Source organism: Hyperolius riggenbachi, chromosome 2 (assembly GCF_040937935.1).
Source record: "Hyperolius riggenbachi isolate aHypRig1 chromosome 2, aHypRig1.pri, whole genome shotgun sequence".
In the NCBI taxonomy this organism is placed as follows: domain Eukaryota; kingdom Metazoa; phylum Chordata; class Amphibia; order Anura; family Hyperoliidae; genus Hyperolius; species Hyperolius riggenbachi.
The window spans coordinates 149,071,289-149,089,507 of record NC_090647.1 but is presented as its reverse complement, the minus strand read 5'-3'; the positions used below and the strand labels follow the sequence as shown (position 1 = coordinate 149,089,507).

Genomic DNA, 18,219 nt, shown 5'->3' with positions numbered 1-18,219 from the left:
TGCATCTTTTGATTCTATTACGACATGATGGGGGGCCCAAATCAGTTACTTTGCTTAGGGCCCCATTTAGCCTTAATCCGGCTCTGGTGCAAAGTCTTCTATTTTATATAACCTATACATGTTTCTCTACACAGGAGATACAAGATGTGCAGGTGTCAGTGCAGGCACCATCAGTTCATCTAGAAATTGAATCAACAAGGATGCAGCAGCCCGACCTCACATCTGCTCTGCGTGAAATTCGCAGCCAATATGAGAACATCGCTGTCAAGAATCTGCAAGAGTCTGAGGAATGGTACAAATCCAAGGTACAAAAGCAGCATATACGCTATAGATGCCAAGGATTTCTAGTTTAAAGTGAGGGTGTGATATTTTGAACACTTGTGCGTGAAAAAAAAATCCTGTTTTGGAGCATCATTACTTCATAACTAGCAGAATAGGCCTGAGCTCACAAAAGGGGAGGATGTGTAGCAACCATAAGTATTCCATCAGTGTAAGTGTAAAGGCTTTTTATAGTATTTATACCTAGTGATCGGAGAATATGAGAGTCCCTTCAGTATCTGGAATGCCCGCTCCCCCCTCATCCACCAATCTTCAAAGGGCACCCTTGTTAGATCTCATTGATATCAGGTCACTGGAAGAGGAAGCATAGAACCTGGACCCCTGAAGAAAACGTGGGCTCCCTAGACATGCTGGCAACACAATCATGGACCCATTCACTACTAGCGTGGTAAGTTGAACTGAGGAAGAAGAGCAAATCTTTGAAATGACAGGATTCCTTGCTAGATCCATCTATCAGATACTCATATTATCAACATGAGAGGATAGAGGCACCCAGGTATATATGGAGCAAATATTCTAGCAAATATTTATTGTCACATACAATTCCATAAGCCAACTGAGCACATACATACATAATTTGTTTTGTAGTTGAGTACTCCCTCAAGATTATTTTAAACATACAGTAGAGTCCTGGTTATCTGGAACTCAACTAACCAGCATTCTCAAGCAACCAGCACAATCACCGGCAGTGGTGAAGGCCAACTTCTTGGCTGTTTGTGGATTCCATGGCTCCCCTAAGGTTAATATACTTTCTGTATTTTAACATTTAATACAGAGTTTATGGTATAGAGAGTGGGGCATAGTATTGTATTAGCTAGGCCCATTTTAACATGGACTCTTAAGCAACCAGAAAGCATACTTATCCAGCCTCAGCCGATCCCATCGGTGCTGGATAACCAAGACTCTGCTGTACCTGGATAGCTACATTTTATATTGTTCATTTAGAAGATCTCTATTCATAGCAGTAGCTCTTGCAGTGGATCAGCTAGCTAGCGATTAATACCTATTGTAGTGATCCCTAGTTAAATCTGGTCATCTGTATTGGCAATACGCTCAATATTTAAAGTACAGCATTATGTTATATGATGTTGTCATGTTGTATAAGTAAAGGAAATATTAATTTTATTACTATAAACACTGAATGCCTTTTAAACACAGTAAAAGTAAATGTGACCTTCACCAGTTGTCCATAGTTATGGCTTCTTTGCTACCCCTCAAACCATTCATCAGTATGAACATGAACTTTTGCTCATTTTATGAAACAGATTGCTGACCTGTCTGATGCTGCAACGCGCAACAATGATGCACTGCGTCAGGCCAAGCAGGAGATGAATGAATCCCGAAGACAGGTCCATAGTCTGACTTGTGAGATCGATGGCCTCAAAGGAACAGTAAGCATTTACTATGACACATATACCGAGCTGTGTCATTACTTGATATTTCCCCAGATCTAGTACCTAAAGTCTAGAGTGATGAGGGAAATTGAATCATTTACTCTCATTCCATGCAGAATGAAGCTCTGTTGCGCCAGATGAAGGACATGGAAGAACAGTTTGGGGTGGAGGCAGTAAATTACCAGGATGCAATTGGACGTTTAGAGCAGGATGTGCAGCATATGAAGGAAGAAATGGCACGTCATTTGAGAGAATACCAAGACTTGCTTAATGTCAAGATGGCCTTAGATATTGAGATAGCAACCTACAGGAAACTTCTAGAAGGAGAAGAAAGCAGGTGAGACGAAATACAGTACAGTATAAACCACTTGCTAAATATTATTCTAGCTTGTTAGTGCAGCTGCTGGTGCATGCTTCCCACATGTGGTGATGGTGCCAGAAGAGCCTAGCATGCTGTGGCAGACGTCGGGTGAGTGGCTAGTGATGGCTGAAGAAGCTACTTCTACCAAGATTTAAAGGGAACCGACAGTTAAACAAAAAAAAAAGAGTTTCACTTACCTGGGGCTTCTACCAGCCCCCTGCAGCTGCCCCGTGCCCGCGCCATCATTCCACGTTCCTCCGTTCCCTTGCAGTGACTACGTTTTGGTGACATTCACCGGCCACTGTACCTTCGCGACCCTGGCCGTGCAAGTCCTTGATCACACTTCCGCCGCCAGGAGCATCCTGCACATGCCCTGTACGAGATTTCCATGCAGCATGAGCGTGATCGAGGACGCGAGTGGCCAGGGCCACACAAGCGCAGTGGCTGGCGACTGGATCTGTTGCTGAAAATGAAGCTTAGTCAATGTGGGGGACCGGTGGATTGTGCAGGGGGCTGGTAGAAGCCTCAGATAAGGGAAAGTTTTTTTTTTTTTTTAGTTTGACTTTAGGTTTCCTTTCAAGGGACAGCTCTCTCCTGCAGCTCTGCTGCTGCGTAGTGCAATTAGAGGAGCATTATCTCATACATCTTCTATTCCCACTTATAAAATGATTTTTTTTTTTTTTTTATAAAAAAGGTGATGTATGGTTGCCAGAGCAGGTAATTTCAAAACAGATATTGGTACAGAAATTACAGGCTTGATGATAATGGAGTAGTCAGTATCCAGTAGAAATCTTTATGGCCAGCCAATAGTAATTACAACCTCAATGTAATGGATGTCGGAGACACCGCCGCACGGTCTGACAGCGAGGCGGCTGGAGCCGCGTTCAGACTGGCGGTTTCTCCGCAACAGCAGTGTGCGCCTGTTTTGTCTGAGCCTAGTAGTGCACACAGATGGAGAGCCGCGCGCTAACAGACAAACCCTTTATGCCAACAGGAGAAGGATCAGCTGATCTGGACGATCAGCTGATCTTAACGCGGCAGGTGATTGGCTGAATGGGACTGGGCGGCACTGAGGAGCGCGCTGCTATATATACTTCTTCCCTGTCAGTTGCCGGTTGTCTGCTGTTGCAAATGCTTACGTGTTAGCACTCAGACCTTAATCAGATCCTTCAGTGTGGTTGAACCAGGTGGACCTGGGAATCCATACTTAGCCAGATCACTGTTCTATCATTGTGTTATACATCAGACTAGTTCCAGGGTGTTGAGACCACGGACCTCACACCCAAGACTAGGGATACTGTGTTATCATTGTGTTATACTTCAGACTAGTTCCAGGGTGTTGAGACCACGGACCTCACACCCAAGACTAGGGATACTGTGTTGTCATTGTGTTATACATCAGACTAGTTCCAGGGTGTTGAGACCACGGACCTCACACCCAAGACTAGGGATACTGTGTTATTATTGTGTTATACTTCAGGCTAGTTCCAGGGTGTTGAGACCACGGACCTCACACCCAAGACTAGGGACACTGTGTCATTACTGTGTTATTCTTAGACCAGTTCCTGGGTGTTGAAAACACGGACCTCACACTCTAGATTAGGCCTTTGCTTGATATCTGTTATGACCTATTGCTTTCCTGACCCTCCTTCTGCTCTCTGATTTGGTACCTACGCATATCTGATTACTTGTTGCCAACTCTGCCTGTCCTGGTTACCGAATCAGTCTTCTGTCTCTGTACCTTATTTGCTCGTGTGTTACCGACCCGGCCTGGCCGACCTCTCTCACTGTCTGCAGAGACTCCCTGTCTCTTAAAGGGACCTCTCCGCAAATTCAGTCAGTGACTCCATCTCTTAGGTGTCCCTTAACTGCAGTAGAGTCTGATTCCCAGCAGTCAGGGAATCACTGGCTCATATACTGTCACATCAAAAACTTACACTTTGTCAGGTGTCCAGAGGTTAGTTATACTTGTATTATTGGTGATTCTGCAGATCATCAATAATCGGGTATATATCTGTATTCTTGGTGAAACTGCAGATCACCAATAATCAGATTCTCTCTGTGTGCCGACACCGATCGTTACACTCAAAAAGCAGGTGCAGCTTGCTTCCTCAATGGTTGTGGTGCAATAAATGACTTCAGGTGCTTACTTTGTTGAATAAAATTCCTGCTGTTCACTACCTGCAAGTCTATATTTCTGGATGAAATTCTTGCTGATCTTATTATATTTCACCAACTTAGGATCAGTTCTCTAGATCCATTATTCCACTAGATCAGGGGCGTCTAACTCAGATACAACTGGGACAAAGTCGTGGGCCAACCTCAATGTCTATTGGCCACCTTACTCCCTTATAAAGTTCCCTGGTGTCTAATGGACCCCCTCCCTCCTCTATACAGTTCTCTTTTGTCTAGTGGCCCCCCTTCCTCTCCATAGAGTTCCCTGGTGTCTAGTGGCCCTCCCTCCCTATACAATTCTCTGGTGTTTAATGGTCCTCACTCCTTCCCCTATACAGTTCCCTGGTATTTACTGCCCCCCTCTCTCCACTATACAATTCCCTAGTGTCTAGTGGTCCCCTCTCCCCCCACACAGTCCCCTGGTGTCTAGTGGTCCTCCCTACCCTATACAGTTCCCTGGTGTCTAGTGGTCCTCCCTCCCCTATGCAGTTCCCTGGTGTTTAGTGGTTCTCACTCCTTCCCCTATACAGTTCCCTGGTGCCTAGTGCCCCCCTCCCTCCCCTATAGTTTCCTGGTATCGAGTGGCCCCCTACATTCCCTATACAGTTCCCTAGTGTCTAATGGTTCTTCTCTTAGTTCCCCAGTGTCTATTGGTCCCCCGTCGCACCCCTAAACAGTTCCTGGTGTCCAGTGTCCCCCCTCCCCTATACAGTTCCTTGGTGTCTTGTGCTTTCCTCCTCCCTCCTCCACATGGGTTCCCGGTGATCTAGGGCTTCACCTCCACTATAGCTTCCCTGATGGTCTAGAGTGGGCCAAGCATAATGCAAAGTGGAGAACACCACGTAAAGGGAAGACCCGAGCTGGAAAGTAAAAACAAGATCTACTTACCTGGGGCTTCCTCCAGCCCCTGGCAGCCGATGTGTCCCTCGCCACAGCTCCGCTCCCAGCTGGTGTCCCGGGGTCGCCTCAGTTGCAGATGCCGACCGGTATCTTCTGTGCCTGTGCCAGTGCACGACTGCGCCGCCTGAAACCGCGATTAACTAGCCTGGAGCGGTCTGCGCAGGAAGTACTGCGTTTGCGCAGATCACTCCAGACCACGAGAGTGTGATCGCAAGCGGCACGGCCACGCGTTCGCGCAGGCACAGAAGAGGTCGACCTGGCGAGGTTGGCATCTGCAACGGTGGCGACCCCGGGCCACCGTCTGGGAGCGGAGCTGCAGTAAGGGACACATAGATTGCCAGGGGCTGGAGAAAGCCCCAGGTAAGTAGCTCTTGATTTTTTTTTTTTTAAGCTTGGACCTTCCCTTTAAGGGCCAAATTTGATGGCTCTGCGGGCAAAAGTTGGACATGTAGATGAAATTCTTGCTCATTTAATAAATCTAATTAATTAAAGATAAACTACTACTGGTTCCTGAATAAAATTCTTATTCTTCATTATAGGTATCCATTTGCGTTTAATACCATTGCATGGTATTTTAGCTGAAAGAAATTATTGTGCATTTAAAACATTTTGACAAATTCACTTATTATCAGAACTGTGCAATAATGTTAATTCCTGAAGTCCATGCTACCATCTAGTGGAAGGGTGTTATATTACACACAGATCCACTGATCCTCTTTTTCCCTCCATGTGGGTTGTAATGTCCAGTATTTTTTATTAAACTTGTGTGTTTTTATGATTAACAGTTAACGTAAATATTAACTGTTGCATTGCATGTACATTTGTTTTTAGCAGTGGACCTTGCCTACAACTCTCAATCCTCTCTTTACCTTTTTGCTTTCCAATCACTGAATAATATATTACCAGCACTGGGCTTCAAATCCTAACTGTAGTGATTTACAACTCGTTAATCATATTTTATGCTAGTAATGTATAATCTACTATTGTTCTGATGTTATTTTTCTACTGTTTCAGGATCACTGTTCCTATCCACTCAATGACTTCTCTCAGTATTAAAAGTCCAGGTTAGTAATTGTAAATAAGATGACAAACGACAAATGTCTGTACATGTGGATGGAGGAGGCAGCTCAGAGCATTATCCTGATGCTTATCCTCAGAGCATTATCCTTAAAGAGAACCTGAACTGAAAATTAAAAGTCAAAATAAACATAAACACGTCAAACTTACCTCCTGTGTAGTTACTCATCAATCTCTATCTCCTCTCATGCGTCCTGTTTGTCCACAAATATCAGTGGAATTCTCTGTCCTCCATTTTGAAAATGGCCATTACCCCATAACAGCTTCCTGGTCAGCACACTGTTAAACTGTAATATCGCCTACTTGAGCCATAGGGAAACATGGACATTAGCTTGCACATTCAGTTGTAACTGACAGCTGCTGATATATAACTGACAGCAACTGGTATATTTCAGTTCTGACAAAATATTGTCAGAACTGGATGGATCACTTTAAGAAGAAAATGGTGAGCTTCTGAGAGGAACTGATGGTGAGGTAAGTATGTAATATTCATTTGCAGCTACATCATGTGTTTATTTTCAATAATTTTACTCAGTACAGGTTCCCTTTAAAGAGACACTGAAGCGAGAAAAAAAATATGATATAATGAATTGGTTGTGTACTATGAATAATTACTAGAAGTTTAGCAGCAAAGAAAATATTCTCATATTTTTATTTTCAGGTATATAGTGTTTTTTCTAACATTGCATCATTCTATAATATGTGCAGATCACACAACACTCAGCATTCAAAATGATTCTTTCAGAGCAGTCTGTGCACTAATGACCTCTCCTCTGGCAGAGAAAAAGTAAATAGTTCACTAACAGTTGAGATAATAAAAGTCAGATAACAGCCCTCTCCACGACTTTGAAAGTCGTAGAGCTTAATTGCTTTTTTGCATAGAGATAACAACTGGAGTTTCCTAACTCTTCCTGTACTGGAAACAATTAGACTGATGTATCTGATCTTAATGTTTTATTTCTTAGCTGTACTACACATACAAATCATAATATCATCATTTTTTTTCCCGCTTCAGTGTCTCTTTAAGCACGTCCCAGTGGCTGCAGTTCTTGACCGACAGGAGAAAAGCGCTATATAAATGTTCGGATTATTATGTCTATCTTAAATTATATACAGCATAGTGTTTTCATTCCTGTTTAAGGATAATGCTCTGAGGATAAGCATCAGGATATAGGGGCCTTACATCACCCCCTTTCCATAGCATTTGCAGTTTCCCACTTGTTTTTACATAGCATACTTGCTCTAACTCTATTGCCATGTTCTACACACCTAAAACATTTTTTTGCAATTGATTCAGAAAATCGCAGGGACTTTTTTCCCCCACTTTTGGGGGCGAAAAAGTTTGTCTTATAAGGCAAAAAATAAGGTAAACATACTAAATACAATAGATATGGAAAATAAAAAACATGTCATAGCCTCATGGCTATATTGACAGGCTAGTTATGTTATGTTTTAATCGCTTTTGCAAAGGTATAGATTTATGTACAAAGACAACAGTGCAATCAACAGGACAGAAGCCATATTCACTTGAGTGCAGATGAACTTGGGGTCCCAGAAAAGAATCACAAACTCTTATAGCAAACTACAGATAATAAAATACTTACACAAATTGGACCATGTCCTATTAACTTTTCGTCTGAGTTTTCTCCAAGTTAAAGTGACACTTAAAGAGACTCCGTAACAAAAATTGCATCCTGTTTTTTATCATCCTACAAGTTCCAAAAGCTATTCTTATGTGTTCTGGCTTACTGCAGCACTTTATACTATCACTGTCTCTGTAATAAATCAATGTATCTTTCCCCTGTCAGACTTGTCGGCCTGTGTCTGGAAGGCTGCCAAGTTCTTCAGTGTTGTGGTTCTGCTATGAACTCCCCTTTATGCACACTGCCTGTGTGTTATTTAGGATTAGAGCAGCTTCTCTCTTCTCTCTCTTATCTTTTACACGCTGGATAAATCGTCCTCTGAGCTGGCTGGGCTTTCACATACTGAGGAATTACAAACAAGGGCAAAGCTGTTTGCAGGAAGAAAAGAGCAGCCTGAAACTTCAGTGCATGGGGGAAAGAAACACACAAATGATCTCTTGAGATTCAAAAGGAATGCTGTATACAGCCTGCTTGTGTATGGATGTATTTTTCTATGTGTGGACATACTGTACATCAACCTACTTTCTGTTTTGGTGGCCATTTTGTTTGTTTACAAACAAACTTTTTAAAACTGTTTTTAACCACTTTTAATGCGGCGAAATTGTGACAGAGGGTAATAGGAGATGTCCCCTAACGCACTGGTGTGTTTACTTTTGAGCGATTTTAACAATACAGATTCTCTTTAAAGAGAGTCTGAAGCGAGAATAGATCTCACTTCAGACCTCATAGCTAGCAGGGGCATGCGTGCCCCTGCTAAAACGCCGCTATAGCGCTGCTTAACGGGGGTCCCTGTCCCCCCAAACCCCCTCCGTGCAGCGGGGGAGCGCTTCCTGGTTGGGGCAGGGCTGACCGCCGCAGCCCTGCCCCATGCGCGTCTGTCAGACGCGTATCTCCGCCTCTCCCCCGCCCCTCTCAGTCTTCCTTCACTGAGAGGGGCGGGGGAGAGGCGGCGATGCGCGTCTGATAGACGCGCTGGAAGGCAGGGCTGCAGCCGTTAGCCCTTGCCTCCAGGAAGGATATCTCCAGCGACCATTTTCCGACCAACATTTGCGGGGGGTGGGTTGGGGGTGAAGGGACCCCCGTTAAGCCGCGGGATAGCGGCGTTTTAGCAGGGGCACACGTGCCCCTGCTATATATAAGACCTGAAGCGAGATTTAGTCTCGCTTCAGTGTCTCTTTAAGCCAGGAATAAAAAGTCAGTTTTACATTCCTGGGGCTTTTACCAGCCCCCTGCAGCCATCCCATGGCCTCGCAGTCACTCACGGAGCCTCCGGTCTCACGCTAGTTTTGTTTTCGCTGACAGGCCCAACAGGCCTGGCCACGCGTATTTTTCTTCGCATTTGTGTCCGCAATAGTGTCCTGCGCCTGTGCAGGATGCTATTGAGAATGGGAACATGAAGCAGGATACGCGTGGCCAGGCCTGCGCAGGTGCAGAAAGCCCAACGACTCCCTGTCAGGGCCTGTCAGCGAAAAAACGAAACTAGCTGGCAGCGGGGGACTGGAGGCTCCGACTGCGAGGGCACGGGACGGCTGCAGGGGGCTGGTAGGAGCCCCAGGCAAGTAAAACTGATTTTTTTATTCCTGGCTTAAAGGGAAGGTCCAAGCAAAAAAAATAAATGAGTTTCACTTACATGGGGCTTCTACCAGCCCCATGCAGCCATCCTGTGCCCTCGTAGTCACTCACTGCTGCTCCAGTCCCCCGCTGGCAGCTTTCTGACCTCGGAGGTCAGGGACGAATTGCGTACATTTTTACACATTCCCACTAGTGCAGAAACATTAACACATACATTTTTACGCGTTAGTGGTGCAACGCGTAAATTTTTGTTCCTGCACTAGCTGGAATGCGTAAAAATGTATGCAATGTGGCCCTGACCTCCGAGGTCAGAAAGCTGCCAGCGGGGGACTGGAGCAGCAGTGAGTGACTACGAGGGCACAGGATAGCTACATGGGGCTGGTAGAAGCCCCAGGTAAGTGAAACTCATTTATTTTTTTTGCTTGGACCTTCCCTTTAAGCGTCCCTTTACGTTCCAAACCCCATCGATAGAATGCTATTGAAGCTCCCATCAAGTAAGACATTACTCAAAATGAGTTTGATTTTACCTTTTTAGCCACTTTTCAATATTTAAATACTGAAAAATTATTTTTTTTAGCTAAGATTAAAAATGAATCTCGGGAGAATTGTGAATATAATATGGCCCAATATGTTTCTATTGAGTCTAAATAAATCTTTATTGAGGAAAAAAAGGGACTCAACCAACAGTTGGTGCATATCTGATCGCTTGGATTTCAGGCTGATCAGCTAGTACCATAAACCCTTTGGGCCTTATTACTCATCACCCCACCATAAAGGGGTGGCCAAAGAGCTTCAGTGCCCAGTGCCACCAGCAGTGGTCATGGTGCTTTGCAAGGAGTGAAAGTCTTTGTTTCCCATTTTTGTAAGGCAACCCTCCCCTACAGCTGATGGCGATACTGAGCTGTTATACAGGGTTGGGGGCAATACCCATGCTCCTGTTATTCCTCTTGTCTTCTCTTGTCATTGCTAGCTCCTATAGCTGTGGGGTGGGTTTTGTATAGCCTCAGGAGTTGGGGTCATGCTGGTGTTTTCCCATTTTCCATGGAGTTGAACAAGTTCAGCACCAGTGAATGCTTTTTTGCTTCAGCAGCTGAGCAATTATCTTCATCCGGCTGCACCAGATAACAAGTGGTGTTTAGTCACTTGCCCACAGTTATATTGAATTAGGTGTGCAGTAATCTTTGGTTCCCAGACATAATGTATGTGCAGAGTAACTGCAGTCTTTTTGAATCAACCCCCACTGTATCTCATCTCATTCAGAAGAGAGCATTTTTTTCCCACCATTTCTACTGTAAAGCTAGGTGAGGGTTTATTTTTGCATTGGCACATATTTTTTTCTTTTCAGGAGTTTCTGAATTAGATCACAGTCCTGAAGTTCACACCAGGAAAACTGTTGTCATTAAAACCATTGAGACACGAGATGGAGAGGTAAGTCTATGTGACATATTAATAAATAGTAACGATATCATAATTTGAGTAATAACATTAAAAATTAAAATTAGCCAATAACAATTAACAACATGGTGTGGAACAAAATATAAGACTTTTAATGCAATAACAACAACATGAATTTGATTTGATTGAATCTACTAGATATTGGTGCCTCAAATGATTCCCAATAGACTAATTTTTGGCATACTGTAAATTGGTCAATTCAGCTATTTGCGCCAGATGGAAAATTTTGCTAGATCGGCAATGTCAATAGCGGAGTTCAGTTTCGCAATGCGCAACATCACTTGTCTCCGGTGCATTCGCTGTGTCTTCTCTCCCCGTCAGGTGTTCCTTCCTATCTTTTCACTCCCAAGTCCCAGGGTGTGGTATGTAACAAATGCTGCAGAGGCCAAACATTACAGGGAGTGCAGAATTATTAGGCAAATGAGTATTTTGACCACATCATCCTCTTTATGCATGTTGTCTTACTCCAAGCTGTATAGGCTCGAAAGCCTACTACCAATTAAGCATATTAGGTGATGTGCATCTCTGTAATGAGAAGGGGTGTGGTCTAATGACATCAACACCCTATATCAGGTGTGCATAATTATTAGGCAACTTCCTTTCCTTTGGCAAAATGGGTCAAAAGAAGGACTTGCCAGGCTCAGAAAAGTCAAAAATAGCGAGATATCTTGCAGAGGGATGCAGCACTCTTAAAATTGCAAAGCTTCTGAAGTGTGATCATCGAACAATCAAGCGTTTCATTCAAAATAGTCAACAGTGTCGCAAGAAGCGTGTGGAAAAACCAAGGCGCAAAATAACTGCCCATGAACTGAGAAAAGTCAAGCGTGCAGCTGCCAAGATGCCACTTGCCACCAGTTTGGCCATATTTCAGAGCTGCAACATCACTGGAGTGCCCAAAAGCACAAGGTGTGCAATACTCAGAGACATGGCCAAGGTAAGAAAGGCTGAAAGACGACCACTACTGAACAAGACACACAAGCTGAAACGTCAAGACTGGGCCAAGAAATATCTCAAGACTGATTTTTCTAAGGTTTTATGGACTGATGAAATGAGAGTGAGTCTTGATGGGCCAGATGGATGGGCCCGTGGCTGGATTGGTAAAGGGCAGAGAGCTCCAGTCCGACTCAGACGTCAGCAAGGTGGAGGTGGAGTACTGGTTTGGGCTGGTATCATCAAAAATGAGATTGTGGGGCCTTTTCGGGTTGAGAATGGAGTCAAGCTCAACTCCCAGTCCTACTGCCAGTTTCTGGAAGACACCTTCTTCAAGCAGTGGTACAGGAAGAAGTGTGCATCCTTCAAGAAAAACATGATTTTCATGCAGGACAATGCTCCATCACATGCGTCCAAGTACTCCACAGCGTTGCTGGCAAGAAAGGATATAAAAGAAGAAAAACTAATGACATGGCCTCCTTGTTCACCTGATCTGAACCCCATTGAGAACCTGTGGTCCATCATAAAATGTGAGATTTACAAGGTGGGAAAACAGTACACCTCTCTGAACAGTGTCTGGGAGGCTGTGGTTGCTGCTGCACGCAATGTTGATGGTGAACAAATCAAAACACTGACAGAATCCATGGATGGCAGGCTTTTGAGTGTCCTTGCAAAGAAAGGTGGCTATATTGGTCACTGATTTGTTTTTGTTTTTGAATGTCAGAAATATATATTTGTGAATGTTTAGATGTTATATTGGTTTCACTGGTAAAAATAAATAATTGAAATGGGTATATATTTGTTTTTTGTTAAGTTGCCTAATAATTATGCACAGTAATAGTCACCTGCACACACAGATATCCCCCTAAAATAGCTAAAACTAAAAACAAACTAAAAACTACTTTCAAAAATATTCAGCTTTGATATTAAGGAGGTTTTTTTGGGTTTATTGAGAACATGGTTGTTGTTCAATAATAAAATTATTCCTCAAAAATACAACTTGCCTAATAATTCTGCACTCCCTGTAGAGGCCTTTAGCAGTCACATTAGGTATGTGCCACGGTGCTCACAGTGTTTGGCCGAGAATTTGCTACATCACACAGGTGCCTCAGGAGTGAAGAGACAGAAGGAGCATCTGGCAGGGAGAGAAGACATGGAAACCATTCCAAGGACAGGTGAGTGTAAACTCTGGCTAAAATCTGGACAGCCCCGGGATGGGGGAGAGCTGTTAGACTTGGGGACCCAGCAGGCAGTGTGCACAGATCATGTTGAAATCTACCTGTGTGTAGTGTGGGGAGGGATTCGATCAGATTAATCCCTCTCTGATCAGATAATGATATGACAAGAAAAATAAAATTTATATTGTGCTTTTCTCCTGGCGGACTCAAAGCGCCAGAACTGCAGCCACTAGGGCGCACCATATAGGCAGTAGGTTTCTAAGGTTTCCTACTGAAGAGGTGCTGGCTTACTGATCAGGAAGATAAGGACAATATTCAAACCCAGGTCTCCTGTGTCAGAGGCAGAGCCCTTAACCATTTCCATATCCAGCCACTGGGATTGATCTATCTGATGGCCACCTTTAGGATCAGACAGGTTTGGCTTTTGGGTTTGTGAGAAAGTATCACAAGGGGTTAATGTTATCCACACATTGGAACATGGTTTAGGATTACAAACGGTTCTTATACAGTAAATTAGGTTAAGCTACATTTAGAATTAGGCATTTATGAATAAAGGGTTAAGGTTAGGTTCAAAGTTAAATTTAGTGCAATTGGAGGGTATTGGAAAGGAAAGTAATAAAGATAGTGTTAAGCAGCTCACCATTGTTGGATAAATATTACCTGAAAAAAACTTTTGTGATCGCTTCAAGCATCAGTTTACTCACAGTATGCATACAGATGATGAGTGGCACAGAGCCAAACAGCCAGTGTCGGACTGGGAGCTGGAAAAGCTGAGGAAATCCACTTGCTGGTCAAGCAGCAGTAATCAGGTGTTGACTTGCTGCAGGTTTCTATTGGGAGTGATAACACAGGGTTTCTGCTGCTTGGCCAGCAGGTGGATTTCCTCAGTTTTTCTACCTCCCAGTCCGACACTGCAAACAGTTAATTTGGGACTATAGAGGGGAAAGGAGTGGATGAGCAGGAGGTGTTCCACTATTGCAGTTGGCCAAGGATTTACCAACTCGATGACACTTTTGTCACCTTAGTGTTGTCACCTTTATCTCTCTAGGCGCGACCTGAAAAAGTGGACATTATTGGCCATGAAACACATTGTCTTGTTGTACAATAAACCTGTTCCCTTTCATAGAAGTTTAGACATCTATCTATATGTAGGCTAACCTTTACCTTTTTAATTTTTTAATGTTTTACTGATTACTGGGCGCCTCTTTCCCCCTGTGTACACTTACCAACTCGGAGATCACTAAAATCAAAGGATTCCAAACACTCTCTAGACTTTCACCCAAAAGAACTGTGTATGACAGTTTCAAGCAATGTGAAATCTAGCATGTGTGCTTGCTTTAGGAATGGGGAAGCGGGGCTGGGGGTTTATGGGGGAACAGGTAAAAAAATATATATGAATTTTAAGAAATATCTGCATCCCTTATCAGCTGATGAACTGAAGTCTATGCACTGTTCTTATAACAAGCTTTGTCTATGTCTATATCCAGCAGGTAGTAACTGAATCCAGGAAGGAACAATCTTCTGATGGGGAGAAGTGAGATGAACCATGCCAGTTGAAGACACCATTTTCCTAACACCTCTAAATAGAGATGGGCTTAAAAATTGGCTTTGCGTGCAAATGTATATGGACTCGAAACTGAACTAATCAAACCCAGTATCTGTTAATCAGTTAGCTGATAGCTGGTTAATTAAACAGCAGTCACTGGGTTTGATTAGCTTGGTGTAAATTTGTATGAAAAAGTTGAATTTTAAGCTCAACTCTACCTCTAAATACCCCAGGCCTAGAGACTTTGGAGCAGCTTGTGCTATTCTGAGTGATTTCTATTTTGTTTTGAGTGTCATCTGTACCAGAGAGTTCCCAATCCCTATTGCCTTCATGGAAAAACCAACATTATAAGTGCCTGTGTCCCAGACTGTGATGCTACCTCTTTTCTACTGTAATGCCTTCTTTCCTTTTTATGCAGAAAGTGAAATCTGTTTTCACTCTGACTCTCACCCAGCAGAATTCTACCACCAGAGATAGGTCAATGGCTAGTTGTCACATGCAGGGTGGAGAAGAATGATACTATAATGGCATATAGGGAAAAGGTAGACATCTCCGTACAAATATAGCAGATACTCTATTCCGAGCAGTGTTGTGACCCTATGCTGTACCACTTTATTCAATAAACTGGAACTTCAAACTTGTTTATTTTTAGGCTCCAGCTGCTGCCCAAACCACACAATGCTTATACGGTAATTGAGATAGCTGTGAAGCGTCTTCGGTGCTATACATTCCATGCCTCTTTGTACTGTTTGGGACACTATCCTTCGGCTTTGTAGCACTGTACATGTGCCATGTCTGCTAAACCAGCTAATAAAGTAACTGCAGCAACCAAAAGGTGTAAGTGCATTTTCTGAGCCTGTGTCTGTCATTTTATTTTGGTGCTGAAATATAAATAAAAGCATTTTGAAAATAGGGACAGCTTCTTTGCAAATTTGCTGTTTACGGATTTCCTTCCAGTCAGGGCCAGATTTACCATAAGGCACTGTAGGCATGTACCTACAGACGCCTGATGATGAAAAGGTAGTTCACTTCTCTCCCCAAGTGCCTCTCTCCCTCCTTCCCTACGTAGCGTCCTGATGAGAGTGTAATTGTGGAGTTACAATACTCATCCTGCTCTCGGCATTCCACTGATAGGATCTCACTTCAGTCAGGTGCACGTTCCTCTAGCTACCTAATACTTGGGGGCACCTCTAGCTACTTAAAGGGGAACTTCAGCCTAAACAAACATACTGTCATTAAGTTACATTAGTTATGTTAATTAAAATAGATAGGTAATATAATATCTTACCCACCCTGTTTTAAAAGAACAGGCAAATGTTTGTGATTTTATGGGGGCAGCCATGTTTTTCATGGGGGCAGCCATCTTTTTGGTTGAAACGGAGGTGACAGGGAGTATGAGACACAGTTCCAACTGTCCTGTGTCCTGATCACCCCTTCCAGCTGCGTGTGCTAGGCTTCAAATCTCAAATTCAAAACCATTTTTTTTTTTTTGCACCAACACAGCAGAACGAGAACAACATCAGAAATCCCATTATGCTTGGCACAGCATCAGGGGAAAAATGCCCGGGCAGTTTTCTTCTGTGCAGCTAAAAATGAGGCTTAGGTAAGAAAAACAAAGCTCTGATGCTGTGAAACTGTTAAAGAAACAGCAAGCCTTTTCGGTGTTGCTGAGTCGATTTTTAGTCTGGAGGTTCACTTTAATAATGAGGGTACTTCTGGCTACCTAATACTAAGGGGCACCAAGTAGCTACCTATGACAGGCAAGGGAAGTAAAGGAGAAGTGACAGCAGGGACAGCCAGCACCCTCCCGGTGCAGTTCGGTGGGGTTTGTATGTTACATAGTTACATAGTTATTTGGGTTGAAAAAAGACATACGTCCATCGAGTTCAACCACAGAACAAAGTACAACACCAGCCTGCTCCCTCACATATGCCTGTTGATCCAGAGGAAGGTGAAAAACCCTTACAAGGCATGGTCCAATTAGCCCCAAAATGGAAAAAAATTCTTCCCGACTCCAGGTGGCAATCAGATAAAATCCCTGGATCAACATCATTGGGCATTACCTAGTAATTGTAGCCATGGATGTCTTTCAACGCAAGGAAAGCATCTAAGCCCCCTTTAAGTGCAGGTATAGAATTTGCCATAACTACTTCCTGTGGCAATGCATTCCACATCTTAATCACTCTTACTGTAAAGAACCCTTTCCTAAATAAATGGCTAAAACGTTTTTCCTCCATGCGCAGATCATGTCCTCTAGTCCTTTGAGAAGGCCTAGGGACAAAAAGCTCATCCGTCAAGCTTTTATATTATCCTCTGATGTATTTATACATGTTAATTAGATCCCCTCTAAGGCGTCTTTTCTCTAGACTAAATAAACCCAGTTTATCTAACTTTTCTTGGTAAGTGAGACCTTCCATCCCTCGTGTCAATTTGGTTGCTCGTCTCTGCACCTCCTCTAAAACTGCAATATCTTTCCTGTAATGTGGTGCCCAGAACTGAATTCCATATTCCACATGTGGCCTTACTAGAGAGTTAAATAGGGGCAATATTATGCTGGCATCTCAAGTTTTTATTTCCCTTTTAATGCATCCCAAAATGTTGTTAGCTTTAGCTGCAGCGGCTTGGCATTGAATACGATTATTTAACTTGTTTTCAATGAATACTCCTAAGTCCTTCTCCAAGTTTGATGTCCCCAACTGTATCCCATTTATTTTGTATGGTGCTAGACCATTGTTACGACCAAAATGCATGACTTTACATTTTTCAACATTGAATTTCATCTGCCATTTATGTGCCCATAATGCCATCCTATCCAGATCCTGTTGCAATATGTCCCTATCTTCCTGAGAGTTGATGATTCTGCACAATTTTGTATAATCTGCAAAAATAGCAACATTGCTTACTACTGCATCTACTAGGTCATTAATAAATACATTGAAGAACACTGGACCCAGTAAAGACCCCTGTGGGACCCCACTGCTAACAATCTCCCATTTTGAGTATGATCCTTTGACCACAACTCTTTGTTTTCTGTCCATTAGCCAGTTCCTTATCCATGCACACAGACTCTTCCTCAGTCCTTGCATCCTCAACTGTTGCACCAGACTTTTGTGTGGAACAGTGTCGAAGGCCTTTGCAAAGTCCAAGTATATTACATCTACATCATTCCCAATATCCACATTAGCGTTCACTACCTCATAAAAGCTGAGCATGTTAGTCAAACAGGACCTGTCTTTAGTAAACCCATGTTGATGCTGAGAAATAAGATCATTTTCTACTATGAAGTCATATATAGTATCTCTTAGTAACCCCTCAAATAGTTTGCATACAACTGATGTTAAGCTTCCAGGTCTATAATTTCCTGGATCTGATTTTTTGCCCTTCTTTAATAATGGGAAAATGTGGGCTGTACGCCAATCCACTGGGACTCTGCCAGTTGAAAGAGAGTCACACAAGATCAGATATAGGGGTTTATCTATAACTGAACTTAAAGAGACTCTGAAGTGAGAATAAATCTCGCTTTAGAGCTCATAGTTAGCAGGGGCATGTGTGCCCCTGCTAAACCGCCGCTATCGCACCGCTAAACGGGGGTCCCTTCACCCCCAAACCCCCCACTGCAACACTTGGTCGCAGACTTGGTCGCTCCTGG

General features: G+C 43.3%; 1 protein-coding gene across 1 annotated transcript in view; it reads left to right on the top strand.

Annotated features, from left to right (window-relative positions):
* Positions 1–15,336, top strand: part of PRPH (peripherin) — a 34,112-nt gene extending 18,776 nt beyond the window's left edge. Inside the window, exons 4-9 of the mRNA XM_068265190.1 lie at positions 135–305; positions 1,605–1,730; positions 1,850–2,070; positions 6,184–6,233; positions 10,807–10,889; positions 14,512–15,336. Coding sequence (XP_068121291.1) covers positions 135–305; positions 1,605–1,730; positions 1,850–2,070; positions 6,184–6,233; positions 10,807–10,889; positions 14,512–14,562 — 702 coding nt within the window. The 3' untranslated portion in view covers positions 14,563–15,336. The remainder of the gene's footprint in view (positions 1–134; positions 306–1,604; positions 1,731–1,849; positions 2,071–6,183; positions 6,234–10,806; positions 10,890–14,511) is intronic.
* The last annotated feature ends 2,883 nt before the right edge of the window (positions 15,337–18,219 follow it).